Raw genomic sequence first — 26,847 nt, forward strand, 5'->3', positions numbered from 1 at the left:
ATGCATGTGTGAAGGATACATGGAGATGTGTGTGCAAGCATTGTTTCATCGGGGGGGATGTCTTGTGGTGGTGTACATGGTGTGCGCTGGGTGATGTGTGTGCCAATGGTGATGGAAATGGTATTGGTGGGCCATATGTGTGACAGGCTGGATTGATGTGTAATGGTGTCCTCCCGTCTGTATTACGTCTGCAGGTCAGCGCCAATCAAAAGAAGGGATATGGCATGCCATCTCCAAGGACGTGCGGACCCTGGGGGTCTATGGCAGGCGGAGCTCCCACTGTCAGACCTGAGACGCTGGGCTCAGAAGACCGCAGAGGCCCAACTGGGGATGGCCTCCCAACGAGGAAGGGGTGCCCGTCGGAACCTAACCCCCCTGATGACCTGCATACTGGCGGTGGCCTACCCAGAGCTGGATGGACGCTTGAGGTCACCAAAGCAGCCAAAAGGGGGTGAGTACAGTGGGCTATAATTGGTAGGTGGCATGGGATCCGAGTGGTGGGTGTGAGTTAGTGGGTGCCCCTTAGTGCCGGGTCAGACATTGCAGAGTGATCCAGCTCAAGGGTAATGGGTGTATGGCAAATGCAGGTAACCTAGCTTGTTAGCATTCCATGTCAGTCAGGGCTTTGTGGGTCCCAGGAGGGGTGCAGTTGGCGGTGTGGGGCCCTCATCTTGCCGTGGAATCTAGCCAAATTACTGGCAGTGCAATGCATAGTTCTCAATCCTGATCCCTGTGTGTGACGGTGCTGTGTATGCCAACTGTGGTGTTGGTGCAGTAATTGACCCAGTGTTTCATTTCTCTCTCTCCCCCCTTTTTAGCGTCGAGCCTGCACTAGCATGCGCTTGGGCATGCGTATCGCTTGCGAGACGCTTTAGTAGTTAGAAAAGGGCTCGGAGCCCCATCCATGTTACGTCAGTGTCTTTCATTGGTTTGTGGGCTTGCCTTTTAAAACCTGCTTGCTTTCATTAGTGGAAGGCATGCATACGTCATGCCTTTTCCGGTGGTTAGCCCTCCTCGAGCGCAGCGACCAAGTACTGAAAACATACGAGGCTCGCTGTTTTCCATCCAGTTTGTGGACTACTTTTTATCTTTTTTCACAATGCGATCTCACTTGGCAGAAGTTGAGCGCTTTGCATGACATCTACCCTGTTACACAGTTAATTGCACTTTTGCCGGTTACGTAGATAATTGCACTTTTGCCAATAGGTTTCACTATGAGTGAACTGTAGCAGCGCAATTGCGCTCTTTTTTTCCATTTAATGAGGCAAGAAAAGTCCGGTTGGGAGTTTACAACTGCTAATAGCTCTAACTCGGAGAAATGCGAGACCCGTTGCTTTGCAAATGCTTGTTTTTTCTGTCATTCTGTCCATGTGTGCATTAGCATCATCTGGCAGAGGAGCAGGGGCACTGGTGACGGAGGGAGCTGCATCCCTCAGGACCCTGGAGGCAGAGTCCACCGACGCCGAGGGAACCAGTGGGACGGAGGGCGAGGGGTGCACCACGGCAGCGACAGGAGGTGACAACACAGACTCAAATACCTCCTCTGATGGAAGCTCCCTGGTGGTGGAGGACACCTCTGCGACCACCCCAGCTGCAAGTACAGTCGCCATCCCCGTACCAGCACTGCCCTCCCAGTAGCCCCTCTGCGAGTTGCCTGTCCCTGCTCACCCAGGAGGGTGGGCAGCTCCTTCGCCCCAAGCACCTCAGGCCCCACCCCAGTGAGCCCTGCTGCCCTGAGTTAGGAAGTATTGACCTCCTGAGATCCATCTCTGTAGGGCAGTCAACCATTGTGAATGCCATCCAGGGGCTGGCATCCCAGATGCAGCAATGCAATGCATTCCTGGAGGGCATCCACAGTGGATTGGTGGCCCAACAGAGATCGATTCAGGCTCTGGCCTCCTCTCTGATGGCAACCATTGTCCCTGTTCCGACCGTCCACCCTCCAACTACCACTTCCCAGTCCCAGTCTCCTCAACCCCAACCCATCCCATGCACACATACAGACGAGCATGCACACAAGACAACACACATGAGTGGCACAGTCAAACACAGGCACCACACGTCATTCCACAAGCTCTCACGCAAACAGTAGACAGTTGTAGACACAACCACATCCACTGCCTCCACTGTCTCCCCTTCCTCCTCCTCCTCCACCTCCCTTACAGTCACGCCAACACTCACACCTGCATGCACTGCATCAACATCCACCACCAGCATTACCACACCAAGCAGCACACACACCTCACTAGCAGACACCTCCACTACATCCATCCATGCGTCCCGTGTCCTTACCCACCTTGTCTGCCCCCCCTCCTAAAGGACACAAACGCAAGCACTCAGACACCCAACAGCCATCCACCTCACATCAGCACACTGTCCATGCACCTGCACCCAAGTCCAGCAGACATACACCTCCAACAACCACTCACTTAACCTCCACTCCCATGCCTCCTCCCTCATCCCACCCCACCATCCCTAAGAAGCTTTTCCTTGCCCAACTTGACCTCTTCCCTCCTCCTCCCCTCCCCCGTCCTGCCCGTAAGAGCAGGGTCCCAACGACCCTGCCCAGCAGCTCAGCCAAACAGTCCACGCATACAGTGGAGGCACCTCCTAGTCGTGGTGGCAAGACAGTGAAGGATCCCACTCTACCAGCCAAGAAGATTAAGGATCCCACATCTCCTGCCATGAAGAGGAAGAAGCCCTCAACTCCTGCCATGAAGGGGAAGGAGCCCGCACCTCCTGCCATGAAGGGAAAGAAGCCCTCAACTCCTGCCAGGAAGGGTAAGGAACCTGCGCATTCTGCCATGAAGGGGAAGAAGCCCTCAACCCCTTCCAGGAAGGGTTAGGATCCCACACCTCCTGCCATGAAGGGGAAGAAGCCCTCGACTCCAGCAGAGGATGTAAGGGTGACACCACCACCACCAGTGGTCACGGAGCCCTCACTGCCAGCTGAGGAAGTGCAGCCCACTCCTCCTGCAGAGGCTGCCCAGGAGGAACCGTCACCTTTGACACAGTGCAGCTCTCACCTCCAACAGAGCCTGTCAGGGTGACACCACCACCAGTGGTCACGGTGCCCTCACCGCCAGTTGAGGCTGCCCACGAGGCACCTTTACCTGCTGACACAGTGCAGCCCTCACCTCCAGCAGAGGCAGTCAGGGTGACACCACCACCACCACCACACCAGTGGTCACGGAACCCTCACCGCCAGCTGAGGCTGCCCAGGAGGCACCTTCACCTGCTGACACAGTGCAGCCCTCACCTTCAGATGAGACAGTGCAGCCCTCACCACCAGCGAAGGGCATGTAGGCCACCCTCCAGGGACTGCTGTACAAGGGGCCGCCCTCCAGAAGTCACCCACCTCAGAGACTGTGACCTTGCACTCCCCAGCAGTAAGAAATTGGCATGGAGCCCCCTCCCGAAGCAGTGGGCAAGTCACCCACCTGAGAGATGGTGACCTTGCACTCCCCAGGAGTGTCAAATGGGCATAGAGTCCCCTCCAGAACCAGTGGGATGTTCCCGTATTCGGCTGAAGTGCCCCCCACTCCTCATCCCCCTGAGGTGCCTGCCCACTTGCAAACTGATGCCCCTGCAGAGTTCTATCCGGATGATGTCAGGATTCGAGTTGGGCCTTGGACTGTGCCCTTTGGCCATGCGGTCATTTAGTACTTTGGACTAGGCATTGGCCCTTTGTGTACATTTGTACATATCTGTTTTTCACATAATTGGTTCATTTGGTACCTGTTCATATTCAATACATTCTCATTGCTGCATTCTTGTTGTCCTTGCATTATTATGCTGTGTCGTGTGCCATTGTTTTTCGTCTGCAGCTGGTTGTGTGTATGGTGTGTGTTGTGCATGTGTGTGTCACTCTTCTTCTCCTCCCTCCCTCCCTTGTTTGCTAGGCGGCTGTACTCACCGTAGTCATCTTCATCGGCGTTGGTGTTCCAGGTGGAGCATGGTGTAGATGAGCATGGGGAAGACTTGCAGTTCTGGTTCCATGGAGGTTTTGTCCTTCTGTGTGTCTCCGATGGTGAGTCTTTCGTCTTCTGTGATGTGTTTCCGCCAGGCTTTTGATGGGGTTGGGACCGCCCCAGAAATCGTTGCAGTTTACTGTGTCATGATATGGAGGGCGATACTTTGTCTTCCGTCTGTCTGTTGACGGCTACCGCTGTGGTGAGTGTAGTTAACGCCTTTGCGGTTGGTGTGGTACATTGGCTGTCTATTGGAGTTATCACCGCCATGGTCATAATTCGGCATCAATTACCGCCAGCCTGTTGGCGGTATTACCGCAACTTTAACAGTCACCGCCGATGTCATAATGAGGGCCTGTGTAACTAGAGAAACATGCTGGAAGACTACTAAGAGCGATTTAGCCCCATTGATAATTCATTGATTTTAGCCTTTGTTTTTATTGTGTAACTTTTATGGCCTATGGGCAAAATAAAGTATTTTTTGACTTGACGTGAAGCTAGTCTATATGCCTCAGCTAAGCCTTCATTACTACTGTCAGTGGCACTCTGCTGTGTGTATGACAGAGAAGCTCATACTACTGCTGCTGCTACACAGGCTATATCTGTTTTGTCAGAAGAAACGTGCACTGCAGCTGCCTGTGCTGTGGTCTGTTCTGTGCATGTGAGGGAAGATTGCACGGTTGCTACCATTGCTGTACCTGTGCTGTATTAGTTATTATTTGCATTAGTTTTTAACAACCTTCCACTACACTACACAAAGGCCAAATGATTGGCTTTGTTAATGCTTGTTTTTGGGTGAAGAGAGGTCATTGGTGGTTCACGGGAGAAGAAGGGATTGTACAATAATAAATGCAAGCAAAGGAACCAATGGTCCCAAATGGTGGTAGAAGAAAGAAGCATTTGGGATCACTGAGTGTCCTGTCAGCGAGTGGAGGGGGGGGGCAACTGGCCAATGGGGTGACACCCAACCTAACTCACCACTTCAGATCAGATCCTCAGAACTAGATAAACAACTCAAGATGAACCTGCTCCTGCCCCATAAACGTAAGTTAATGGCAGTATAGAAGCAGTGCAATTGTTAGCATGCTGATCTTTGTCCATTCCCTGAGGAGCATGTTATAAAAAAGATTTTTCGCAATTATGCTTGCGACTTGCTAGGCATCATACAGTGATAAGGAGGCCAATGACTAGTAAGTAGGCCCTTTTTTTAGATTTTAACTATAACTGGTAAATTCCAATTTTTGAGTTTAAAACATTACGGTTTAACTACAATTTTCGCCTAACTTCACTAACCTTTCTCTTCCCTGTACCAAACTCCTTGCACCTGCCCAACGCGCCCCAAACCCCCTTTGAGACCGGCTGCAGGACCTTAAAGAGCCCAACCCCCCTCCAGCTCAGAGGGGGAGAAGGACTAAAAGCTTGGTCTTCTTCTGAGATATTTAAGACTACCCCCTCGTTTAGCAATTATTATGCCTCACTACTCTCAAAGCACCAACCTCCACTCATATAAAGTGGGCCCGCCAATAAGCTTGTGAACCTGGCTTCCATACTGCTCATACACACGGACGTTCACTGTACTGACCATACTGTCAGAGCTTCCCTATACCTAACCCTTGCACACACTCACACCATCAATCCCCCAACAGCCCAGAAACATAAGGAACCACACACACACACACACACAACACAAGCAAATACATATGCCAACCTCGCCCACATACTATACACACATAGGGACCTACACACCCCACGAACACATTCCACAAGCCTCCTGCATACACACACACGCCTAACACAAACACACACATAGACACACTGTACACACATAGGCACATACACAACAGAACCACAAATACATACGTGGATGCACACACAAGCACACATTATTCGCACACAAAGGCGAGCATGCAAACAAACATTCTGTGTATTACACATTCAACTCAACACTGGCTCGGCTCCTTTGATGTATGCCGCCACTAAAGGTTCAAGCTCCAATCAAATGTACATTTTGAGTACAGTCTGCTGGGCTTACCGCCGAAAGAGACGAACATTATTTCCATTAAAGTTTTGCTGACCTGTTCACACTTTCCCACCTTACTGTGTGTTTGCGCAAATGAACACAGCATCCCCTTAACATTATTCTGCCCTGATAACTCAATCATTGTTTAGGAGCCATGACCAGGAGCCGCAGGAGCGGAGGGGCACTTTAAATATGATAATGAGCAGAGGCAGGGAAGGCCCTGCTTATTGCTACTGCTTTCATGGGACTTCAGGTGGACAATACAATACATAAATATCGTAGGAAAGATGCAGTGCTCGAGAATCCCACAGAAACAGAAGCACAGATATACATACCTCTCCCCACTCCACATACACCAAGGCACACATATTAGCACATCCGGGACACACACACTCAAACATAATCACACATACAGAAGTCATGCTTATTGCTGCGCAACTTGATGCATGAAACTGGCAGCTTAACCCATTAGAACCCCAGCAGTTGCTGTGCACTTCAACCACCATTACTACCGTTAGGCTTCAGTTTCTAAGAATGCAAATAAATAAAAATTAGGCAGACTAGAATTACGATCAGTGCTTAATTTGTGCTTGTTGTTTCCAGTGCAGAGCACTTATGTTTGAGGGCTGGCACTTATTTATCTGCCTCAGGCATTTAGTGCAAGCAAAAGACACATATGGGAAAGCCGGAGGAAGAGAAAAACAAAAAAGCGTCACAAAGCGAGAAAGCAGAAAGCTGCAAGAGTGAGCTGAAGGGGGCAGGGAGTGGCTTTATATGGATTGAAGAGCTCCGAGATGGCTTCAGGATTACGCTGCCTCAGTATTCTGTGTTCGCTCTTCGCACATTTAAATACAGGAGCCGCATGTTTAAGAGGAGGGATTTGGGCACCAGCACGTTTTTATTTACAAATTAAGCACTGATTACAATACTCGCCCCTCCTCCCGAACCCCCAACAACCCCCCAAACCCCTGACCACCCATTGGGGAGCAGATCGTGGGGGCTTACCTTTTAATCAGGGAGAGTGAAGAGACATTGATGCAGGCGGTGAAGCTTCCAAAAGACAGTTTAAAAGTCATCTGACTTTTAAAGGGTCTTTGCGTCCCGTGGCTGTAAGCGTGTGACGTCACCTCAGCTCCGGCTCCAGGGCAGGAAACACAGAAGAGGGCCTCTGGAATGGGAGGCATGTGCAGCAAAGGTGCTATCGCGCATGCTCCAGCAGCCCTCTTTTGTGTTTATGTAGTCGTAGACTCGTAGAGTCTACATTTAAGCAAAAAAAGGTCAGTGGGCCGCCACGGAAGGTCTGCGGGCCGCTGGCGGCCCGCAGGCCATACTATCAGTACCACGGATTTATGGCATCAACATAAATGTTGGCACACATCCAACACACAAGAGGATTTCTGGAAGTTGTAAGTTTTGCACAAGGTGTAGATTTGTTTTGTGTAACGATTTGTGTTAAAGGTTGCCAGTAGTTTCCTTATCATAACCCAAGGGCTGTTTTGAGCGGACACGTGTGGATAAAAAAAAAGGTACCTGGATTTTGTCTGTGTTATTAGGGGCAGTAGTACCAAACAGGCCCCAATTGTGGATTCTGTCAGGGGTGATGATCCATCACATAAGTCAGGAGGTAATGCTTATCCTATTACAGGTGACATGGTATACAATGCATGTATGATACAGTAGATGTTTCTGAATTCACTTTGGTGAGTTGGTAAAATGAACAAACAATATTGAGCATCTGGTCTAAAATGACTACGAACATGAGCACAAGGGCAACATTGCCTAGCAAAAACAATTGATAATCATGCTTTCATTGAAAGATTCAAGTCAGTTCATGTTGACAGTAGCAGATTGGCATTAATCCTTACTCCTTCACAAATGTGCATGTAAGCCAGTCTGTTTCAACAAACATGAAATTAGTAGGCAAACTTTATTAACTGAAACAGACAGGAAATGTGTGCACATTGGTGACAAAGTTACACATAACACAAACAAGATTTTTGTGGCCTTTGTTATGTCCAGATGATGAATCAATGTTGGAGCACAGGAGTTATTGGAAGGGACTTTTGCAGATGGACAACGTACGTTACAATTTTTTTTTGCTAGATATTTATTTTTGTGACATGAGTTTACTATTCAAAGCAACCAACCTATAGCATTCAGAGGTGTTAAACAATTCCATAAGTAATTTGAAGTGTTTAAGTGAAATGAACTAAAATGAAATGGGACTGATGATTATGATTTCCTAAACCGTGAGCTAGCAGGTCCATAATATGTTCCCTGCATGCATGGGGTAATGGTACAGTATACTTAAGTTATATAGCCTTTGAGCATGTGAAAAATTGGAATTAGGAAATATTTTGTTAGATAAATGTGTGACCTTTTTAATTTGAACAGATATGATAACAATGGTGTATGTATCTTTTCAGCATCTGCATCAGCAGGTGCAGGAGACATTGACCATGAAAGCAGGAAAGCAGTTGGGCTGTGTGTGTCTGGTGGAGAAACATCAAACACCAACCGGCACAGTACAATGGAGGATGAGGTGACTGGCATGGAGGCCACCAGTTCTACTTCTTCTTTGGAGGCCTCCACAGAATACCAGACCCTAGTGGTGGTGGACCCGACAGGACCTGTCCCTTCTGTATTAGGTCTGTTAGACCTGGCAGCTTTTTGGCGTGTCTCCCCTGTCTTTTTGCCTTCTGACCTCCTGGTTTTGGACTCTGTTTTTGCTGGTTTATTGTCTCTGTGCACTTTACCACTGCTAATCAGAGCTAAAGTGCAAATGCTCCCCATATAAATTGTACTGTGGATTGGTTTATCCATAATTGGCATATTTGATTTACTAATAAGTCCCTAGTAACGTGCCCTAGAGGTGCCCAGGGCCTGTGAATCAAATGCTACAAGTGGGCCTGCAGCACTGGTTGTGCCACCCACATTAGTAGCCCTGTAAACATGACTCAGACCTACCATTGCAGTGTCTGTGTGTGCAGTTTTAAACTGTCAATTCAACTTGGCAAGTGTACCCACTTGCCAGGCCTCAACCTTCCCTTTTACTACATGTAAGGCACCCCTAAGTTAGGCCCTAGGTAGCCCCAGGGGCAGGGTGCAGTGTATGTTTAAGGTAGGACATATACTAGTGTGTTTTATATGTCCTAACAGTGAAATACTGCCAAATTCGGTTTTCACTGTGCAAGGCCTATCTCTCTCATAGGTTAACATGGGGGCTGCCTTTAAATATCCTTAAAGCGCAGATTCTCTTTGAAGGCAGATAAAAATGTGGAGTTTAGGGCCTCTGAGCTCACAATTTAAAAATGCATCTTTTAGTGAAGTTGGTTTTTAGATTGTTAGTTTGAAAATGCCACTTTTAGAAAGTAGGCATTTTCTTGCTTAATCCATTCTGTGACTCTGCCTGTTTGTGGATTCCCTGTCTGGGTCAGTTTGACAGTTGGGCTGTTCACACCTCTCCTCTAGACAGTGACACAACGGGGGCTGGGGTGTAGCCTGCATATCTTGATTAGCCATCTGTGCTGGAGGGGAGGGGAGGATTGGTCACTCACATCTGAAAGGACAGTGCCTGCCCTCACACAATGCCGTCTCCGACCCCCTGGTGAGTGTCTGGGGCCTGGCCTGGACAAGGGAGGATCTTGCAAACACTTGAGACTTTGCTTTGAAGTTTGCCAACTTCAAAGGCTGAACTGGGTATAAGAAGAAGACCTAAAACCCCAGACTATTAGAATCTTTATGGAATCAAGAGGAACCTCTGCCCAGGAGAAGAGCTGCAGGAGGAGTACTGTCCCTTTGCTGTGTTGCTTTGCTGGACTGGCCTGCAGTTGCTGCTTCTGCCTGAAAAGAGTGCAAAGGGTGAACTTTGTTGTGTGTCCTGCTTGAGAAAATTCTCCAAGGGCTTGGAGTAGAGCTTGCCTCCTGTTGGAAGTCTCAGGGACACTAAAGACTTCAGTTTCCTCGACCTGCAGCACTGGGAACTGTGTGTTTTGTGCTGTTCAAGAGGAGAAACCACTGCGACGCCGCCAACGACGCCGCTGGTCTGCACTGTGACTTGCCAACACCACACAGAGTCGCATTGCCCCGCTTCGCACCGCGACCCTGGTCTCACCGACGCCGTCATTGGACGACTTCACCGAGCCTCTGCTCGCACCGCGACCTGTGGGCCCCGCACTCCGGCATCCCCGACGACGACACTCCTGCTGACACCAGTGCCGCTGCCTGCACCGTGGCCTGTGGACACCGCTCGTGAGGTACACGAAGCACCATCCCATCCCGCACCGTAGCCCCGGTCCACCGACGCCAGCACCATCGACTCCTGTGTCGTCTCCAGGCATCCTGCCTGCACCGTCGCCTGTGGACACCGCTCGTGAGGGTCACGAAGCACCGTCCCTTCCTGCACCGCTGGCTTGGGCCTACCGACGACATCGCTTCAGGAACAACAACGACGCTGCCTGTATCGTGACCTGTGGATACAGCACGTCGCACCGCCCCGCTTCACACTACAGCCCTGGTCTCACTGATGCCGCTGGACGCCGTCACTGAGCCGCTGCCTGCACCGTGACCTGTGGGTACTGCACGTCGCATCGTCCCACTTCGTACCGCAGCCCCGACGCCATCCACGCCGGCGCACCTGACTTAATCTGCCTGGAGTTTGATCTGCAACGCGTGTGACCTCAAGGGCACGACGACTCCTGCACTGACTACGGACCCGACACCGCGACGTCAGTGATGCGCCCTCCCGAGTTCACCGTGAGGATCACGACGCCCTGCAAATCCAGGGTACTGATTGCGGGTCTTCCCGACACGTAGCTGGCCCGCAACGCCGCGGCCGGCCTGAACTATTGGTTTTGCTGATCACGACGCCGTGATAGCCCCAGGTGGAGCTATCGACTTCAAGGAACTGTAGTTTTGAGTAAATCTTGCATAATTCAGATTTTCATTTCTGTATGTTGGATTCTTATCGTATTTGGTCTTGTTTTATATAGATAAATATTGGCTATTTTTCTAAAACTGGTGTGGTGTCCTTTTGTAGTGTTTTCACTTATTACTGTGTTTTATGTGCAAATGCTTTACACATTGCTTCTGAGATAAGCCTGACTGCTCGTGCCACTCTACCAAGGGGGTGAGCAGGGGTTATCTGAGCGGGTATCTCCCTTATCCTGACTAGAGTGAGGATCCCTGCTTCGACAGGGTGCAAACCGACTGCCATCTAGAGACCCCATTTCTAACAGTCCGCCATCCAGCTTACCTTCCTTCTTGCTCCCCCAGGTGACCAAATGAGCCCCCCTAAAAGGGCTGGGGTCTCCTTTGACACAGGCATCTCCTCCATGGCTGAACTCAGTGAAGAGGCTATTGACATCTTGCGCAGCATCTCTGTAAGCCAGACAACGTTTTTGAATGGCATCCAAGGGCTTAGTTCCCAAATGCAACAGATGGTAGCATTCCTGGATGTAATTTATAGTTCAATGTCTGGCGTGCAGTGATTGCTTGCAAAGATAGTCTCTGCACTGACCACAGCCCCCCCATCCTTGTGCTCCTACGCCTGTCCCTTCTTCATCCCAAATTCCACCTCCCACCCCAGTCCCAAGCACACTCACTTCCTTGCACATACCAACTCCAACAGACAAAAGCAGCACACCCACACATAAATACAAACACACCAAGAAACACAAGCATACACCCATCCAACAGACACACGCTACTGACATTCCACCCACAGGCATCACAACAACCAGCAACCACTACCACACCCATAACCACAACACCGACAACCACAGACACAACCACCACAACCACAGCACCCACCACAGACACAACCACCACAGACACAATCACCACACCAACAACCATAACACCCACCACCACCACCACAACCCCAACCACCACCACACCCACAACCACCACCATACTAACAAGCACCACAACCACAACATCCTCCTCTACATCACAATCATCCAAACACACACTTACATGCAAAACACACCCACCAGACGTGCACGCTGACAATCACCTGAATACAATATACCTACAAAAGCACACTCCTGCAGACACACTCACAGAAAAGCACACACATACCAACACCCAACACACTCAAATGCACATACTCACCCGAACACCACACACCTTTCAAGACACACACATGCACCACATACACAGACCCACATGCACCTGCACAACAGACACACACAAAACACCCACTCCAGTTCCCTCTACCTCCCAGACCCCATCCTCTCCCACCCCTTCAGCCCCTTCTCCTCCACCCGCCTTTACTGAACAACTGGTCCTGACCCCAAAGAAAACCAAACCCACCCCTCCCCAAGAAACATCATTGAGATGCCTGCTCTACCCACTAGATATCCCTTACTGAGGAGGTTTTACTTGGCAGTGTGATTAGGAGGCAAGTTCTGTGTCTGAAGCCCACATTTTCAATCACGGACTGTATGGGCATGTATCCTTTTTTTTGTTTATTTCATCATGAGAGACTTATCTCATTCTCTGAATAAATTTTCATTTATTTTCACTAAGTTTGTCCTGGCATTACTTTATAAATTATTACTAATTGATTGATGACAATGTTATTGATGTAAATGTGTGTAACATGCACTTATTTTCATTTCTGACAGTGACAAACACAATTTATTTCTGACATATTTATATAGTGTATACATTTGTTTTGGATAGTTGTGATGGACATGTTGATTTTGGTGCAAGCATTCATCACATACTGGACACTTATACCAACATTGAACATGTTTATATATTTTTTAACTTGCAAATGCAAGTGTGTTTATTTAAACATGATTCATATTAATAATAAACATATGCATTATACAAGGAAAATAACACTTATGAGTTAAATGAAATCTAACGAGTAATGGAAATGGTACAAGACAAGGGGAAATGTGACATTAATACATCAATAACATGTTTAAAGTTTAGAGGTGACATTGGATGTACATTTCGTGTAAACCAACTTGTTGCATTTTATAGTGCAAATTACCACATTATATTGGATTTGTGATAATGTGGTCTTGTATATGTATCTGATATGGTAGATTAGCAAACATGATTAAACACACTTGCACAAACACATTTCGAATTATGGATTAATGTGACTTTTTGTGTAGATGCTTATTGGCATGAAGGCAGTTAGTGCCAAATTGGTGAGTGTAAATAATATACAGAGGTGAGTTTCTTTAAGTTTTTTTTAACTACCACATTAAAGACATATGCACTGCACATCACTGTACTATTGCTTGCAAGTTTTTTTTTTCAATTCAATGGTAACAGGTAAAACAGTCACTTACCTTCAGTTCTGGTAATGATGGGGGTGATTTGCGTTGTGGTTTAGTATTAATAGAAAAGGCAAGACTTTTTCAATTGGGTCCATGGAAGTAAGGGAAGTGAAAAGAAGAGAAAAAGGTATGTTTTGTGCTTTCATACCTTCCTATCTGGCAACTCAGGTGTAGATTGCTTGCAAAGATAGCCTCTGCACTGTTAATTTGGTAGGAAGGCACATCTTGGTTGGCCCAGCGGGAAAACTGGTGGTGGTCCTGCTGCCTGCCACTTTTGCCTATACAAACATGTTTAATGTTGGTATAAGGTCAATGTGGCTGTAAAACTTTGGCGGTGATGGCGGTTCGCCAATGGACCTTTATCAATGGGCCCGCCGGCATCTAAATAAAGCGGGCAGACCATCTAGTCAGCAGATGGATTATCCGTCGAAAAAACGACAGCGGAACTGATTTCATCAAGATCTAAATCAGGCCGTTTGTCTTCACAAGGGGAGAACAAGTGCTCATCCATCAGCCAAAAAAATGCAAGTCTGATGCTACATTTGATTCTGAGCCATTGCATGTTGTAACCAGCAAAGGACACATGGTGACTGCTCAATGTCCAGGAAATCCATTATGTGAGATTCCTTGCATTTCAGACATGTGGCTAATTACTCGTCAGATACTGATGTCAACGTAGAGACTGGTTCAGAACGGACATTTGGAAAACCCCAGACTGCTGTTGCTCCTGCATCGCCAACGCAGATCATGGACACTCCTGTTGCTGATTACCAGTTTCCAAAGACACTATCAGGACGAGTAATCTGAGCGCCAAAAAGGCTCATTGAAGAGCTATGTTTGTAAAAAAAAATATTTTTGTATTTAACAGAGGGGAAAATGTAGCGTCATTTGAGTATGAATGACAGAACACTTTTGACTCTTGAAGGACTCTGTGGAGCTGTGACGTAAGTGTTAAAACATGGTGAAATGAATGCAGGTTTAGAATGTTGAGTTTGGGGTTATACGCAGAAGAATAAAGATGTGTAATAAATAGCTCTGTGTTCAGCGTATTCATTGGCGGATACCTAGGCTGGGAAGACGCTAAAGTATGCATTTTATTTAGATACACCTAAGGCATACAGAGGAAATAAAATTTTACATACAGAATCAACCCACAAAGACCTTTGTGCACCTCTAAAAAACAAACACTTTTATGCTCCTCGAAAACTCCATTTAAATATAATACAATGGATTACTGAAAATAGAATTCTATAGCAGGATCGGAGGCGAGGATTATGCAGTCCTTTCTTCACTTTATTGATAACAGCAAGTTCAAAGTTCAAACACATTAAACTACAACTCCCATGATGCCCCAAAAAACCATGACAACAAGTAACCAATCCCAAGTCCATAACGGTGTATATATAAATAACTGGTGGGAACAGTCCTTCCTCTTTCTTCACTGCTGCCCGTCAGTTAAGTCCTCGCTCCTTCTCGTTTCGGGGGATCGTGGATTGCCTTTGTGCTTAGCGTTTTGCTGACAGATTTGCTAGTTGAGGCTTGTTTACTTTCAGCGCTTGGTTGTGTGCGCGCCGGGTGCGAGGTAGCTGCATTCCTCGCATTCCTGGTCTGTCATCTTGCACGGCAATCTTTTGTCCGAGCGCGTGGTGCGGTGACGGCCTGTCACCGCTAGAGGCGTTCATCGCGCTTCTGATCTAGGGAAGGCAGCGCTTCGCGTGCTGATTTCCCGATCGCTTTCTGGGCCTGGCAAGCACCCGCCCTCAGGGTTGCTTGCCGCTTTGGCCCCCAACCCTTGCCAACACCGCATAGCGGTAAGAGCAGTCCAGCCTGCATTCAGATTTCCCTTTGGGGTCCTCACTATTCTGTTTTTTTACACACGCATTTTTTACTTGGTGCTGTCACAGGTTTTCTTGGAGCACGGCAAGGGGGCTACCCATTGTATTGAGGTTGGGTGTTATTTATTGTGCTCTCACCCCTCTTATTGACGCCCCTTGGTGGGGTAAGTGGCAATTTGCTGCTGGTTCCTCTGGGTCCTTCCCGTATTTTTTTTTTTTTCGCTGAGTTGGGTTCGTTGAGTGCGATTAATTCTTCTTCCCCCTCAGTGGATTCTTTTTTGGATCAAGCCTACGACCCATCTTTGGGGTCAGAGGAGGTTTGGCCGCCTCAGAGTAACATTCATGAGGGTATGGACAAACTTGTGTCACAGGCGGTGGCGAAAGCCTTAGCGCCTCTGCAGGATATGGTGGACAGGCTCATGCAGAGGGTGTCCCACTCAGCGAGTGTTTTGGGGGATTCGGACCCTCGGGCCAGTACAGCTAAAGCTCTTTCTTCCTCTAGGAAGCGTGAAGCGGGGCATCTGGAGGGTTTCGCCCGGTTACGGGAGGCCTTTGCCAGGAGTGCGCGAACTCTAGACCCTGTACCCTGCCGGGAGGATGGCCCACCCAGAGAGCATGGCAGCGCTGCTGCTCTGGCACTAGATCCCTTCGTGGGATCACCCCATTCGGGGGGGGGTGACTCAGATGATGAGGGCTCATCGGATGAGGGTCACATTGTGGGGAGGCCTTGGGCACATCTGCGACCTCTAGTGTGGAGGAAGAAGGTTGGGATTCAGATATGTTCGACCCTGAGGACATTTATCATCCTCGGTCCTCTGAATGGGTCCCCAGTTCTAAAGTGGCGGCCTATGTGGCTAAAACTATCCGACACCCCTTGGTGCAAGGGGCCCGGGCCCGCTTACGAGCAGAATGTCCTCGGCCGACGCTGGGGGACAAGGTGGCTGCGACACCTGTGTTGGACCCAAAATTATGTACTTTCTTTTCGAAGTACATGCGCGATCCCAAAAAGGGGATAGATCGTTCTTGGCGATCATGCCAAGACAAAGTCTTGGATGTGTTGGGCCCCCTAACGAAGATTATTGAGTTGGCGGATGTGGCCAAGACTACGGGGGAGCCCTTGCAGGCAGATCTAGTTGCCGGATGGGTGCAAACGGCAGTTTGTCTATTAGGCAACGCCAATTGTGCCATTTCCACGGAGAGACGCCACTCTCTCCTGATAAAAATCGATCCTAAGTTGGGGGAGCTGGCAACATCGGAGGCTGGCACGATAGCCCAGGGCAATCTCTTCGGGGACCCCTTTGTTAAGGAGCTTGGGCGATTCGTCTCTACTTTCTCCGCATTGGATAAGGCGCAATCCTCGATGCGCAAGAATTTTCCCGGGAAGGTTTTTGGCGGCCCGGAAGAGGAAGGGGTCGCTCCTCCGGCCACTCTCAGCAGTCAGGCCCCTCCAGGACCCAAGGCAAGCACAACAATGGCTGGAGTGATGGCCGTCAGAGGACCTTCTTCCCCAACAGGGGTTCCGGCCGGGGACGCTCCTCGCGTTTCCAATGGGGAAATTCCAGTTCCAAAGGAGGAAGTACAGGTGAGCACCCCTCTTTCTTCCCCTCTAGAGCTGGGAGGCAGGATTGCGCTCTTCGCAAACAATTGGGCCCGGCTTACGTCCGACCCTTGGGTTCTACAGACGGTCGCAGGTTTTCGCATAGAGTTCTATGGGACACCTGTTCAACCGGTTCGTCCTCCTCCCATTCGATTCAGTGTACAGGATTCACTGCTGATCGATGCGGAAGTCCGCCTTCTTCTGGGCAAGGGAGCCATTGTTCAGACCTCTCTCCATCCAAGGGGGTTTCTGAGGAATATTTTTCTGGTCGAGAAGAAAGACAAAGGGTTTCGCCCAGCGATAAATCTCAGGGCATTCAACGAACGGGTGGTTTATCGTCATTTCAAGATGGAGGGTATCCATCTTCTCAGGGACCTTTTATGTCAAGGGGATTAGTTGATATGTTTGGATCTCAAGGACGGGTATCTTACGGTCCCCATTTACCACCCTCACCGCAGGTTTCTGCAGTTTCAATGGCAGAGTCAGGTCTACGAGTTCACGTGTCTTCCCTTCGGTCTTTCGTCAGCACCCTGGTGCTTCACGAAACTGCTGAGACCGGTGGTCGCGTTCTTGCGGACTCAGGGCGCAAGACTGATTATTTACTTGGACGACATTCCTCTGATGGACCAGTCCAAAGCACAACTACTGTCTTACACGAACATGACTATTGCATTACTACAAGACCTGGGCTTTGTGATCAATTCGGAGAAGTCATCTCTGTGCCCGTCTCAATCCACAACGCTTTTGGGGTTTGTGGTGGACACGACGTCAGCAACGCTGCATCTTCCAGGGTACAAGATCTCCAAGATAAAGAAAGCGATCGCCAGGGTGCTCCGCAGGGACAGGAACTCCCTCTGGCAGATTGCCAGGATTGTGGGACTCCTGTTGTCGTCGATCCAGGCTATATTCTCGGGTCCTCTTCATTACAGGGCCCTGCAGCGGCTGAAGGCTTCTCATCTCCGGAAAGGGCATTCTTATTCAGCCCTGGTAGAGCTCTCTTCTGAGGCTCGTCTGGAGATGCAGTGGTGGTTGGACCACATGGAGGCATGGAATGGCAAGGCCATTTTCGGCTCTCTCCCCGACCTGGTGATCGAGTCGGATGCCAGCAGGTTGGGCTGGGGAGCCAGATGTGGTCAGATTTCCATGGGAGGTCAGTGGACCTCGGAGGAGTTGAACCTCCACATCAACTGCTTGGAGCTTCTGGCGGGGTCGTTTGCGATCCGCTCTTTGACACGAGACAGGGTTTCCTGTTGTGTCCTTCTTCGGATGGACAATATATCAGCTGTCCAGTATATCAACAGACTGGGGGGCACTCACTCCAAAGTTTTAGAGGACTTGGTGAAGGATTTCTGGAATTATTGTCTTCACAGGCAGATTTCGGTCACGGCGGAATATCTTCCGGGAACTCAAAATCAGGTGGCGGATTGGAATTCCTGGTACCTCAAGGATTCCAGCGATTGGCGTCTGGATCCGGAGATATTTCGGTCCCTGATGGACCGTTGGGGTCCTTGTGCGGTGGATTTGTTTGCATCCCGATGGAATGCTCAACTTCCGACTTACTTCAGTTGGAAACCCGATCCGGGGGCGAGAGCAGTGGATGCCTTCTTACAGGATTGGTCGAACGATCAGTGCTATGCGTTCCCTCCGTTCCTGTTAATCCCCCAGAGTGGTGGCTCAGGTGCGTCGCCAGCGAGCGTCCCTGATACTGATATCTCTGATCTGGAAGGCTCAGCCGTGGTTCCCCACTCTTCTGGAGTTGTGTTGGATGGCTCCTATCAGACTCCCCTGTGTTTCAGGAGTCCTCCAGGACCCACAGGGTCGCCATCATCCTGGTGCTTCAGGGTCATCTCGATCTCATGGCATGGAGGATTTCAGGGGACATTGGGAAAACGTCTGCCTTTCACGAGAAGCTACAGCCCTTATTAGACAGGCATGGGCCCCAGGTGCCATCAAGCAATATATATCGGCTTGGAACAGATGGGCCAGTTGGTGTATGGAGAGGGTGGTGGAACCCATGGGGGCCCCCATTGAATTTATAGTAAATTTTTTGGCTGAACTTTTTTCTTCTGGTCTGTCCTATTGTACTATTAATTCTTTTCGTTCTGCGATTTCGGCGGGACATAGTACTATCAGTGATGTTCCAGTGGGGGAGCACCCCTGGGTGAGTAAACTCTTGAAGGGGGTTCATTTGTCTCGTCCTCCCGAACCTCGTTATTCAGGGTTATGGGACGTGAACCAAGTTCTTAATTTTTTATCTGCTTGGCCGGATAATTGTTTCTTATCCAGGAAACAGCTTTCCGCAAAATTGGCGATGCTCTTGTGCCTGGTCTCTTGCAAGCGTGTTTCCGATGTGCGGGCTTTGGATGTGTCCGCCAGGGTCTTCACCCCAAACTGGGTTACTTTCACCGTTTCCCAACGGACTAAAACAGGTACCAGGTTTGTATCTTACCCCAGTTTTGATTCTCATCCTAGGTTATGCGTGGTGAGATGCCTTCAGACCTATGAAGCGGTCACGGAGGAGGTTAGACCTCCCGGAGAGAGGCAGCTTTTGATTGCCGTCAAGAAACTGTTTAAGGCAGTATCTTCGCCTACCATAGCTAGGTGGGTTCGTTGGATTATGTCAGAATCTGGCATTGACATTGGACGTTTTGGGGCTCACTCTACTAGAGGGGCCATGGCTTCCAAGGCCATTTTGGTCGGTGGGCGATTGGAGGATATTATGAATTCGGCTGATTGGTCTTCGGAGTCGATTTTCAAGAAGTTTTATTTTAAATCACTCCATGAGGCCGCCTCGTTGGTGGTAAGTAAGCTTTAAAGCTGCATAATCCTTGCTTCCGGTCCTGCAATAGAATAAAAAAAATCCTAGCTATCGTGAAGGAAACTTTCAATTCTATTAAGGACACGGAGGCGAGGATTATCCCACCCATATACTATTTTAGTATTATCCACCCGGGATTGAGCTGCCGGCTTGGTGATGTAGGAGTCCTCTTGGCAGGTGTATGGTATTTTTTCTTGGGGTTTATTGAATATTGGACGCATTTCTTATGCTTTGTTATGGCTATATTTCTGAGTAATATATACATATGTATGTATTTTACTTACTACTTGTTCGCTCTCTTTGGAGTTTTACTTTTTGAGTTTGGCCTCTTGCTATGTCTAATCTCTTCCTTGTCTTGTAGGAGGTGATTCTAAAGGAGATTGAAGTCGCGAGTTCCTTAACTTTCTTCAGTGAAGAAGAGGAAGGACTGCACCCGCCAGTTATTAATATATACACTGTTATGGACTTGGGATTGGTTACTCGTTGTCATGGTTTTTTGTGGGCATCATGGGAGTTGTAGTTTAATGTGTTTGAACTTTGAACTTGCTGTTATCAATAAAGTGAAGAAAGGACTGCATAATCCTCCCCTCCGTGTCCTTAACCCCTTCGCTGCCAGGCCTTTTCCCCCTCAGGTGCCAAGCCTTTTTTTGGCTATTTGGGGCAGTTCACGCTTAGGCCCTCATAACTTTTTGTTCACATAAGCTACCCACGCCAAATGTGCGTCCTTTTTTTCCAACATCCTAGGGATTCTATAGGTACCCAGACTTTGTGGGTTCCCCAGAAGGAGGCCAAGAAATTAGCCAAAATACAGTGAAAATTTAGTTTTTTTCAAAAAAATGGGAAATAGGGTCTGCAGAAGAAGGCTTGTGGTTTTTTCCCTGAAAATGGCATCAACAAAGGGTTTTCGGTGCTAAAATCACCAGCTTCCTAGCTTTCAGGAACAGGCAGACTTGAATCAGAAAACCCAATTTTTCAACACAATTTTGGCATTTTACTGGGACATACCCCATTTTTACGATTTTTTGTGCTTTCAGCCTCCTTCCAGTCAGTGACAGAAATGGGCATGAAACCAATGCTGGATCCCAGAAACCGCAACATTTCTGGAAAGTAGACAAAATTCTGAATTCAGCACGGGGTAATTTGTGTAGAACCTACAAGGGTTTCCTACAGAAAATAACAACTGAAAAAACAAAATATTGAAATTGAGGTGAAAAAATCTGCAATTTTTCTCTACGTTTTACTCTGTAACTTTTTCCTGCAATGTCAGATTTTTTAAAGCAATATACCGTTACGTCTGCTGCACTCTTCTGGTTGCGGGGAAATATAGGGCTTGTAGGTTCATCAAGAACCCTAGGTACCCAGAGCCAATAAATGAGCTTGCACCCTGCAGTGCGTTTTCATTCTATACTGGGTATACAGCAATTCATTTGCTGAAATATAAAGAGTGAAGAATAGCTATCAAGAAAACCTTTGTATTTCCAAAAAGGGCACAAGATAAGGTGTTGAGGAGCAGTGGTTATTTGCACATCTCTGAATTCCGGGGTGACTATACTAGCATGTGAATTACAGGACATTTCTCAAATAGATGACTTTTTTACACACTCTCTTATATTTGGAAGGACAAAAAAGGAGAGAAAGACAAGGGGCAATAACACTTGTTTTGCTAATCTATGTTCCCCCAAGTCTCCCGATAAAAATGATACCTCACTTGTGTGGGTAGGCCTAGCGCCCGCGACAGGAAACGCCCCCAAAATGCAACGTGGACACATCACATTTTTTAAAAAAGAAAACAGAGGTGTTTTTTGCAAAGTGCCTACCTGTAGATTTTGGCCTCTAGCTCAGCCGCCACCTAGGGAAACCTACCAAACCTGTGCATTTTTTAAAACTAGAGACCTAGGGGAATCCAAGATGGGGTGACTTGTGGGGCTCTGACCAGGTTCTGTTACCCAGAATCCTTTGCAAACCCCAAAATTTGGCTAAAAAACACGTTTTCCTCACATTTCGGTGACAGAAAGTTCTGGAATCTGAGAGGAGCCACAAATTTCCTTCCACCCAGCGTTCCCCCAAGTCTCCCGATAAAAATGATACCTCACTTGTGTGGGTAGGCTTAGCGCCCGCGACAGGAAATGTCCCAAAACACAACGTGGACACATCACATTTTACATTTTGGCCTCTAGATCAGCCGGCCCCAGGGGGGGCAGAAATGGCCTAAAATAAATTTGTCCCCCACCCCCCCAAACCTCCCCCGGGAGCGACCCTTGCCTACGGGATCGCTCCCCCTGCGTGACATTGGCGCCAAAAAAAAATCCCCGGTGCCTAGTGGTTTCTGCCTAAAATCGGCCAATCTGCCCCCAAGGGAGGCAGAAATGGTCTAAATACAATTTGCCCCCCACGGGAGCGACCCTTGCCCAATGGGTCGCTCCCCATCTCTAAAAAAACAAACAAACAAAAAAAAACACAAAATAAAATTTGCCCTGGCGTCTAGAGGTGGGGCAGATCGGCCTAATAACAATAGGCCACTCTGCCCCCAGGGGGGCAGAAATGGTCTAAATACAACTTGCCCCCCAGGGGAGCGACCCTTGCCTAATGGGTCGCTCCCCAACTCTAAAAAAAAAATAAAAAAAAAAAAAATGCCCTGGCGCCTAGAGGTTTCTGCCTCCCCTGGGGGCAGATCGGCCTAATAACAATAGGCCGATCTGCCCCCAGGGGGGGCAGAAATGGCCTAAAATAAATTTGCCCCCCCAAACCCCCCCCCGGGGAGCGACCCTTGCCTACAAGGTCGCTGGGACGCTCCCCCTCTGTAAAACAAAAACAATAACAAAATTCCCGGTGCCTAGTGGTTTCTGACCCCCTTGGGGGCAGATCGGCCTAATTACAAAAGGCTGATCTGCCCCCATGGGGGGCAGAAATGGCCTAAAATAAATTTGCCCCCCAGGGGAACGACCCTTGCCTGAGGGGTCGCTCCCCTTATGTGAAAAACAACAACAACAAAAAAAAACTCCCTGGTGTCATAGTGGTTTCTACCCCCCTTGGGGGCAGATTGGCCTCATAAAAATAGGCTAATCTGCCCCCAAGGGGGGCAGAAATGGCCTAAATATAATTTGCCCCCTATGGGAGCGACCCTTGCCTAAGGGGTCGCTCCCCACACCTAAAACACAAAAGAAAACAAAAAAAACAAATGTATCCCTGGTGTCTAGAGGTTTCTGTCCCCCCTGGGGGCAGATCGGCCTAATAATAGGCCGATCTGCCCCCGGGGGGGGCAGAAAAGGCCTTAAAAAAAAATGCCCTCCTGGGAGCGACCCTTGCCCAAGGGGTCGCTCCCTTATGTCACTTTCACACAAAAAAAAAAACATCCCTGGTGTCTAGCGGGGTTTCAAAAGCAATCCGACTTTTGAAACCCTGGGAGAGACTTCAAAGGGAAGGAAATACATTTCCTTCCCTTTGAAGCCTCTCCTTGCCTCCCCCACGTGATCGAAAGAGAAATGCTGAGCATTTCTCTTTCGATGGGGGAGGCTCTGTGATTGACAGCGTGGGAGGGTGGGGGGGGGGTTGAAGGGGAAGGGATTCCCCTTTCAGCCCTTACCTGGGGGGGTTGGAGGGCGGCCCTCGGGGGAGCGGGAGCGCTAGCGCTTCTCCTGAGGGCAGCATGCAGGACGTAATGGTTACGTCCATGGCGCCACACGGGCGCTGCCATGGACGTAACCATTACGTCCATGGCGGGGAAGGGGTTAATAGAATTGAAAGTTTCCTTCACCATAGCTAGGACATTTTTCATTTTCTTGTAAAGTGTTGTTATAATCACATTTTTAAATGTGTAGGTATTACGCGACAGGGCTGCAGTATAGTCAAAAGTTTGAGTAGTGAAAAATTAATGCTTCCAGTATCAGGCGCAATACACCCATGGTTCAGATTGACCAGGCATCCGGGATTTGTCGGGACAGTCCCGGTTTTTCACCAGGTGTCCAGGAAGATTTTGGGAAATTTAGCTCATGCCCCGGTTTTTAAAAAAAAGGTCGCCTGAAAATGGGAGGTGTTTTTTTCGTTTTCCAAAGCTGATTTACTTTGCATGGGTTATCAGAAAGCAAATTAAATAGCAGGCATTACACTGGCTCTAAAACTTGCATTTCATGTATGTTCTTAGTGCCTGTCATGTAATTCTGTGCTGTTAAACGCCGTCATTCTGTGCACTCGGCTGAATTAAAATTGCAGTCCTTCTATTTTTCAGATATGTACAGATTTTGGCTTTAAAATTCGGGCCACCCTACCGCGGTTGTTATCATCCGCACGGAACCCAGCAGTCTAGTTCTAGATTACGTTCCGTGAGTCTTGCAAGTCGTAGACTGGCAGGGTTGTGTTTCTTGCCCTGACGTCAGTTCTGTGGGCGGGATTTGGAGGCAAGGGAGGTGCGGATTCGCTCAGGCGCTGGTCGCAGACAGTGACGGTGTCACAGAGCGCAGGGCACGTGTGTTCACTGGGACTAACGGAAATGCCGAAAGAAGGCCGAAACCGGGGCCGGGGAGCCTCACGGGTCAGCGCAGCCGTGCGCGGCCCAGGCCTCGATCTCGCCGAGCAGATACTGCAGGCCGAATATCCTCGCGAACCGCGCGCCGGCCGCAAGACCCAGCCCCCTGGTCCCGAGGAGAGCTACGTGGATGACAAGCTTAGCGGACGCATCCTGCGCCAGGCCAGAGCACAGCAGAGAGAGCTAGAGGAGGAACATGGCCCGGGAGCAGAGCCCCCCGCGAGAAGAAGCACTGTGCTGGGTATGTTACCTTGAGATGGGAGCTACGACTTGAGACAGAACTCGTGGCGGATAGAAAGATATAGGGACAAGCTGGGGCTTGAAGGAGTAAGGCGGTGCTGAACATGTGTGGCAGATAAATTCACACCTGAGAGGGAGACTGGAGGAGGGACAGGGTCCAGAGTGCTGAATATGTGGCTCCGAGATGACTTGTCCCCCATCTTTTTCCAAGCAAGCGTCCCGTCTGATACCTTTCAGAAACTTTCTATTTATGGAAGGCTTCTAATGTAGTTGTTAGACTACTGTATTACTAGTCAGCTGTAGTATGCAAATTGCTTTGCAAGGGCTTTAAGTAGGGTGACCAGAGTTTGGGAACCAAAAACCGGAACACGCCAGACATAAAAGTAGGACTAAAGCCTTTAGTCTTATTTTTATATCTGGCCTGTCCCATTTTTGCACAGCCTTGAAAATGTATGTGTGTATATATATATATAGTAGGCTTGTAAACGTATGTGCACACACGTTTGTATATATACACACGTAGGCATACACTTCAAAACTTACAAGGATACATTTACTTAACACTATCAATGGCAGGCCCTTCAGCCTATGCCCACTGCTCTTCTTCCAACCTTGTCTCCCCTCTGCTTGGAGCATGCAGCAGGACTCCCCATGTGCTGACGGGCGATAAATTGCTTAATTTGTTCAGTCTTCTGAAGAGCCCTTTTAAGGAGAGCATACCTTGCCATTCTCATTACAATTGGAATTACTTCACTTTTGTCCCTAAAACCAGGTCCTTTATTTAAAGTTAACATGTGTCGGGACACCGGGACTGTCTGTGAAAAACTGGGACGTCTGGTCACCCTACCTTTTAGTAGGAAGAGGATGTGGTGTTACCGCCAGAGCTGCCGGCCCTAGAACTGGTGAACCAGGTTCGAGTCTCGGGTCGGCTTAGTACCCTGTAATTCTGGGTAAACCCTTTAATGTCCTTGTGCCTAAAAAATAATGTGACCTTGTGTAAAGTAACCAGTGCTCACGGAAAGTACTCCAATATCTTAGGTTAAGTCTGCTCTCTGGACACAAAGAAAGAAAGGAACTGGGGTCTCGTAAAGAGGTGTGGTCAAAGAAGCTAGGAATCCTGTCGAAGGATGTGGCCATTTGAACTAAAATCCTTTGTCTCAGACAGTGCCCCATTGACCACTATTTAGGCCGCTCTCTGTGAGTTTTCTGTTCTTGCATCCAGAAGTATAAATCAAAAAATACCATGCCTCAAAAAAAAAGCCAGATCCATTGTTTTTTTGCTAATGCTTGTGTCTAGCAAATAAACGAGTAACAATGATTTTTTTGTGAATATTTAGAAGTGAAAATGTTTTGGTTCTCAAAATTAAAAATGAATACGTTCTCTGCATAGTGGGCTTTGAAGTTCCTCACTCATGTTCTCACAACTTTCCTCTGTTGTCTCTGTGTTTCATAGTCATCACTGTCTTTTCACTGTAGACTTTTTTTTCTGTACTTTATTTTTTAAATACTTTACCCCCCCCCCGATCCAAAACCCACACTTTCACCGGTAACAACTGCATTTTGTTGTCATGGTCAATATTTCTGCAGCTCTGCACCTCCTTCACATGCTTTCGAGTCGCATCACACAGCGTGCGGTGTAGAGGCCACGGATTGGCTTTGTATGTAATCTGAACACCTTTATGACTCACTGGCAAGCACTATGAGAAACTCACACTGCCTTTACCCTCAACTAGGAGTGTCTGTCATGCCCCTTCATAAACACCCACCTACTTGAATGTTGCACCCACTTGCTTGAACTCACCCAGACATCTAGAGGTGGCTAGATTCACAGTAAGAACTTTACAAGAGTCGTATATTTCATGGGAGACCTCACAGAGATGCATTTTGAAAAAGCAAATAATTTTTAGGGAATACCAGATGAAGTATAATGTGAAATATAAAGGGGGGGGCTGCATGTCTAACATGGGTAGCGTTAAGGCCTTTTACAGTCAGTTTTGAGAACTTGAGCAGTATTTTGCTTGTTCAGTTAAGGGTATTGCCATAGGGCCCCTTAAGGACCCTTTTAATGGAACAGTTCTTTTTATTTAGTCAGGTTTAATTGTAATAATGTGGAAAATAGCCCCTTGAGGAAGGCGTGAGTCACCGGACCTTCAGCGTTCTTTCCCTCCGCAGTAATCTCGTCATCCTCCTTTCTGCCTCTTGGGCCTTCAGTAGTTTTTTTCAACATCTCCCGGAGCGACCGGTCTTTTTTGCACTTGGCTGCCATGGTTCAGGTACCAAATGGCACACCTTTCTGGTATCCCCAGGAGTGGGCGGCCACGGGTCACCAGGGAAGCGTGGGAACAGGCAATGGCATCAAGCCTAGGTAGCAAAACAGCTTACAGCCTTCCTGCTATAACCTCCGGTTTCTTAGCCAGCTACGGACCCTCATGGGGGGCAAGAGTAATAGGCTACAAGGGTCCAAGATTATGCAAACAGGGAATGGTGTTGAGGAGGGGCCTCTCAGTGTCCATTTATTAGTCTAGATGAGACCAAGGCTTTCA

The 26,847-nt window shown here is 48.4% G+C and overlaps 1 protein-coding gene and 1 long non-coding RNA gene across 2 annotated transcripts in view; both read left to right on the forward strand.

Annotated features, from left to right (window-relative positions):
* Positions 1 to 20,122, forward strand: part of LOC138299823 (uncharacterized) — a 67,442-nt gene extending 47,320 nt beyond the window's left edge. The window contains exon 2 of the long non-coding RNA XR_011204839.1: positions 19,904 to 20,122. This is a non-coding gene — a long non-coding RNA (uncharacterized lncRNA). The remainder of the gene's footprint in view (positions 1 to 19,903) is intronic.
* Positions 20,123 to 23,924: 3,802 nt separating this feature from the next.
* BYSL (bystin like) overlaps positions 23,925 to 26,847 on the forward strand; it is a 31,463-nt gene continuing 28,540 nt past the window's right edge. The window contains exon 1 of the mRNA XM_069238418.1: positions 23,925 to 24,305. Coding sequence (XP_069094519.1) covers positions 24,029 to 24,305 — 277 coding nt within the window. The 5' untranslated portion in view covers positions 23,925 to 24,028. The remainder of the gene's footprint in view (positions 24,306 to 26,847) is intronic.

The sequence above is a fragment of the Pleurodeles waltl genome, chromosome 6, assembly GCF_031143425.1.
Source record: "Pleurodeles waltl isolate 20211129_DDA chromosome 6, aPleWal1.hap1.20221129, whole genome shotgun sequence".
NCBI lineage: Eukaryota > Metazoa > Chordata > Amphibia > Caudata > Salamandridae > Pleurodeles > Pleurodeles waltl.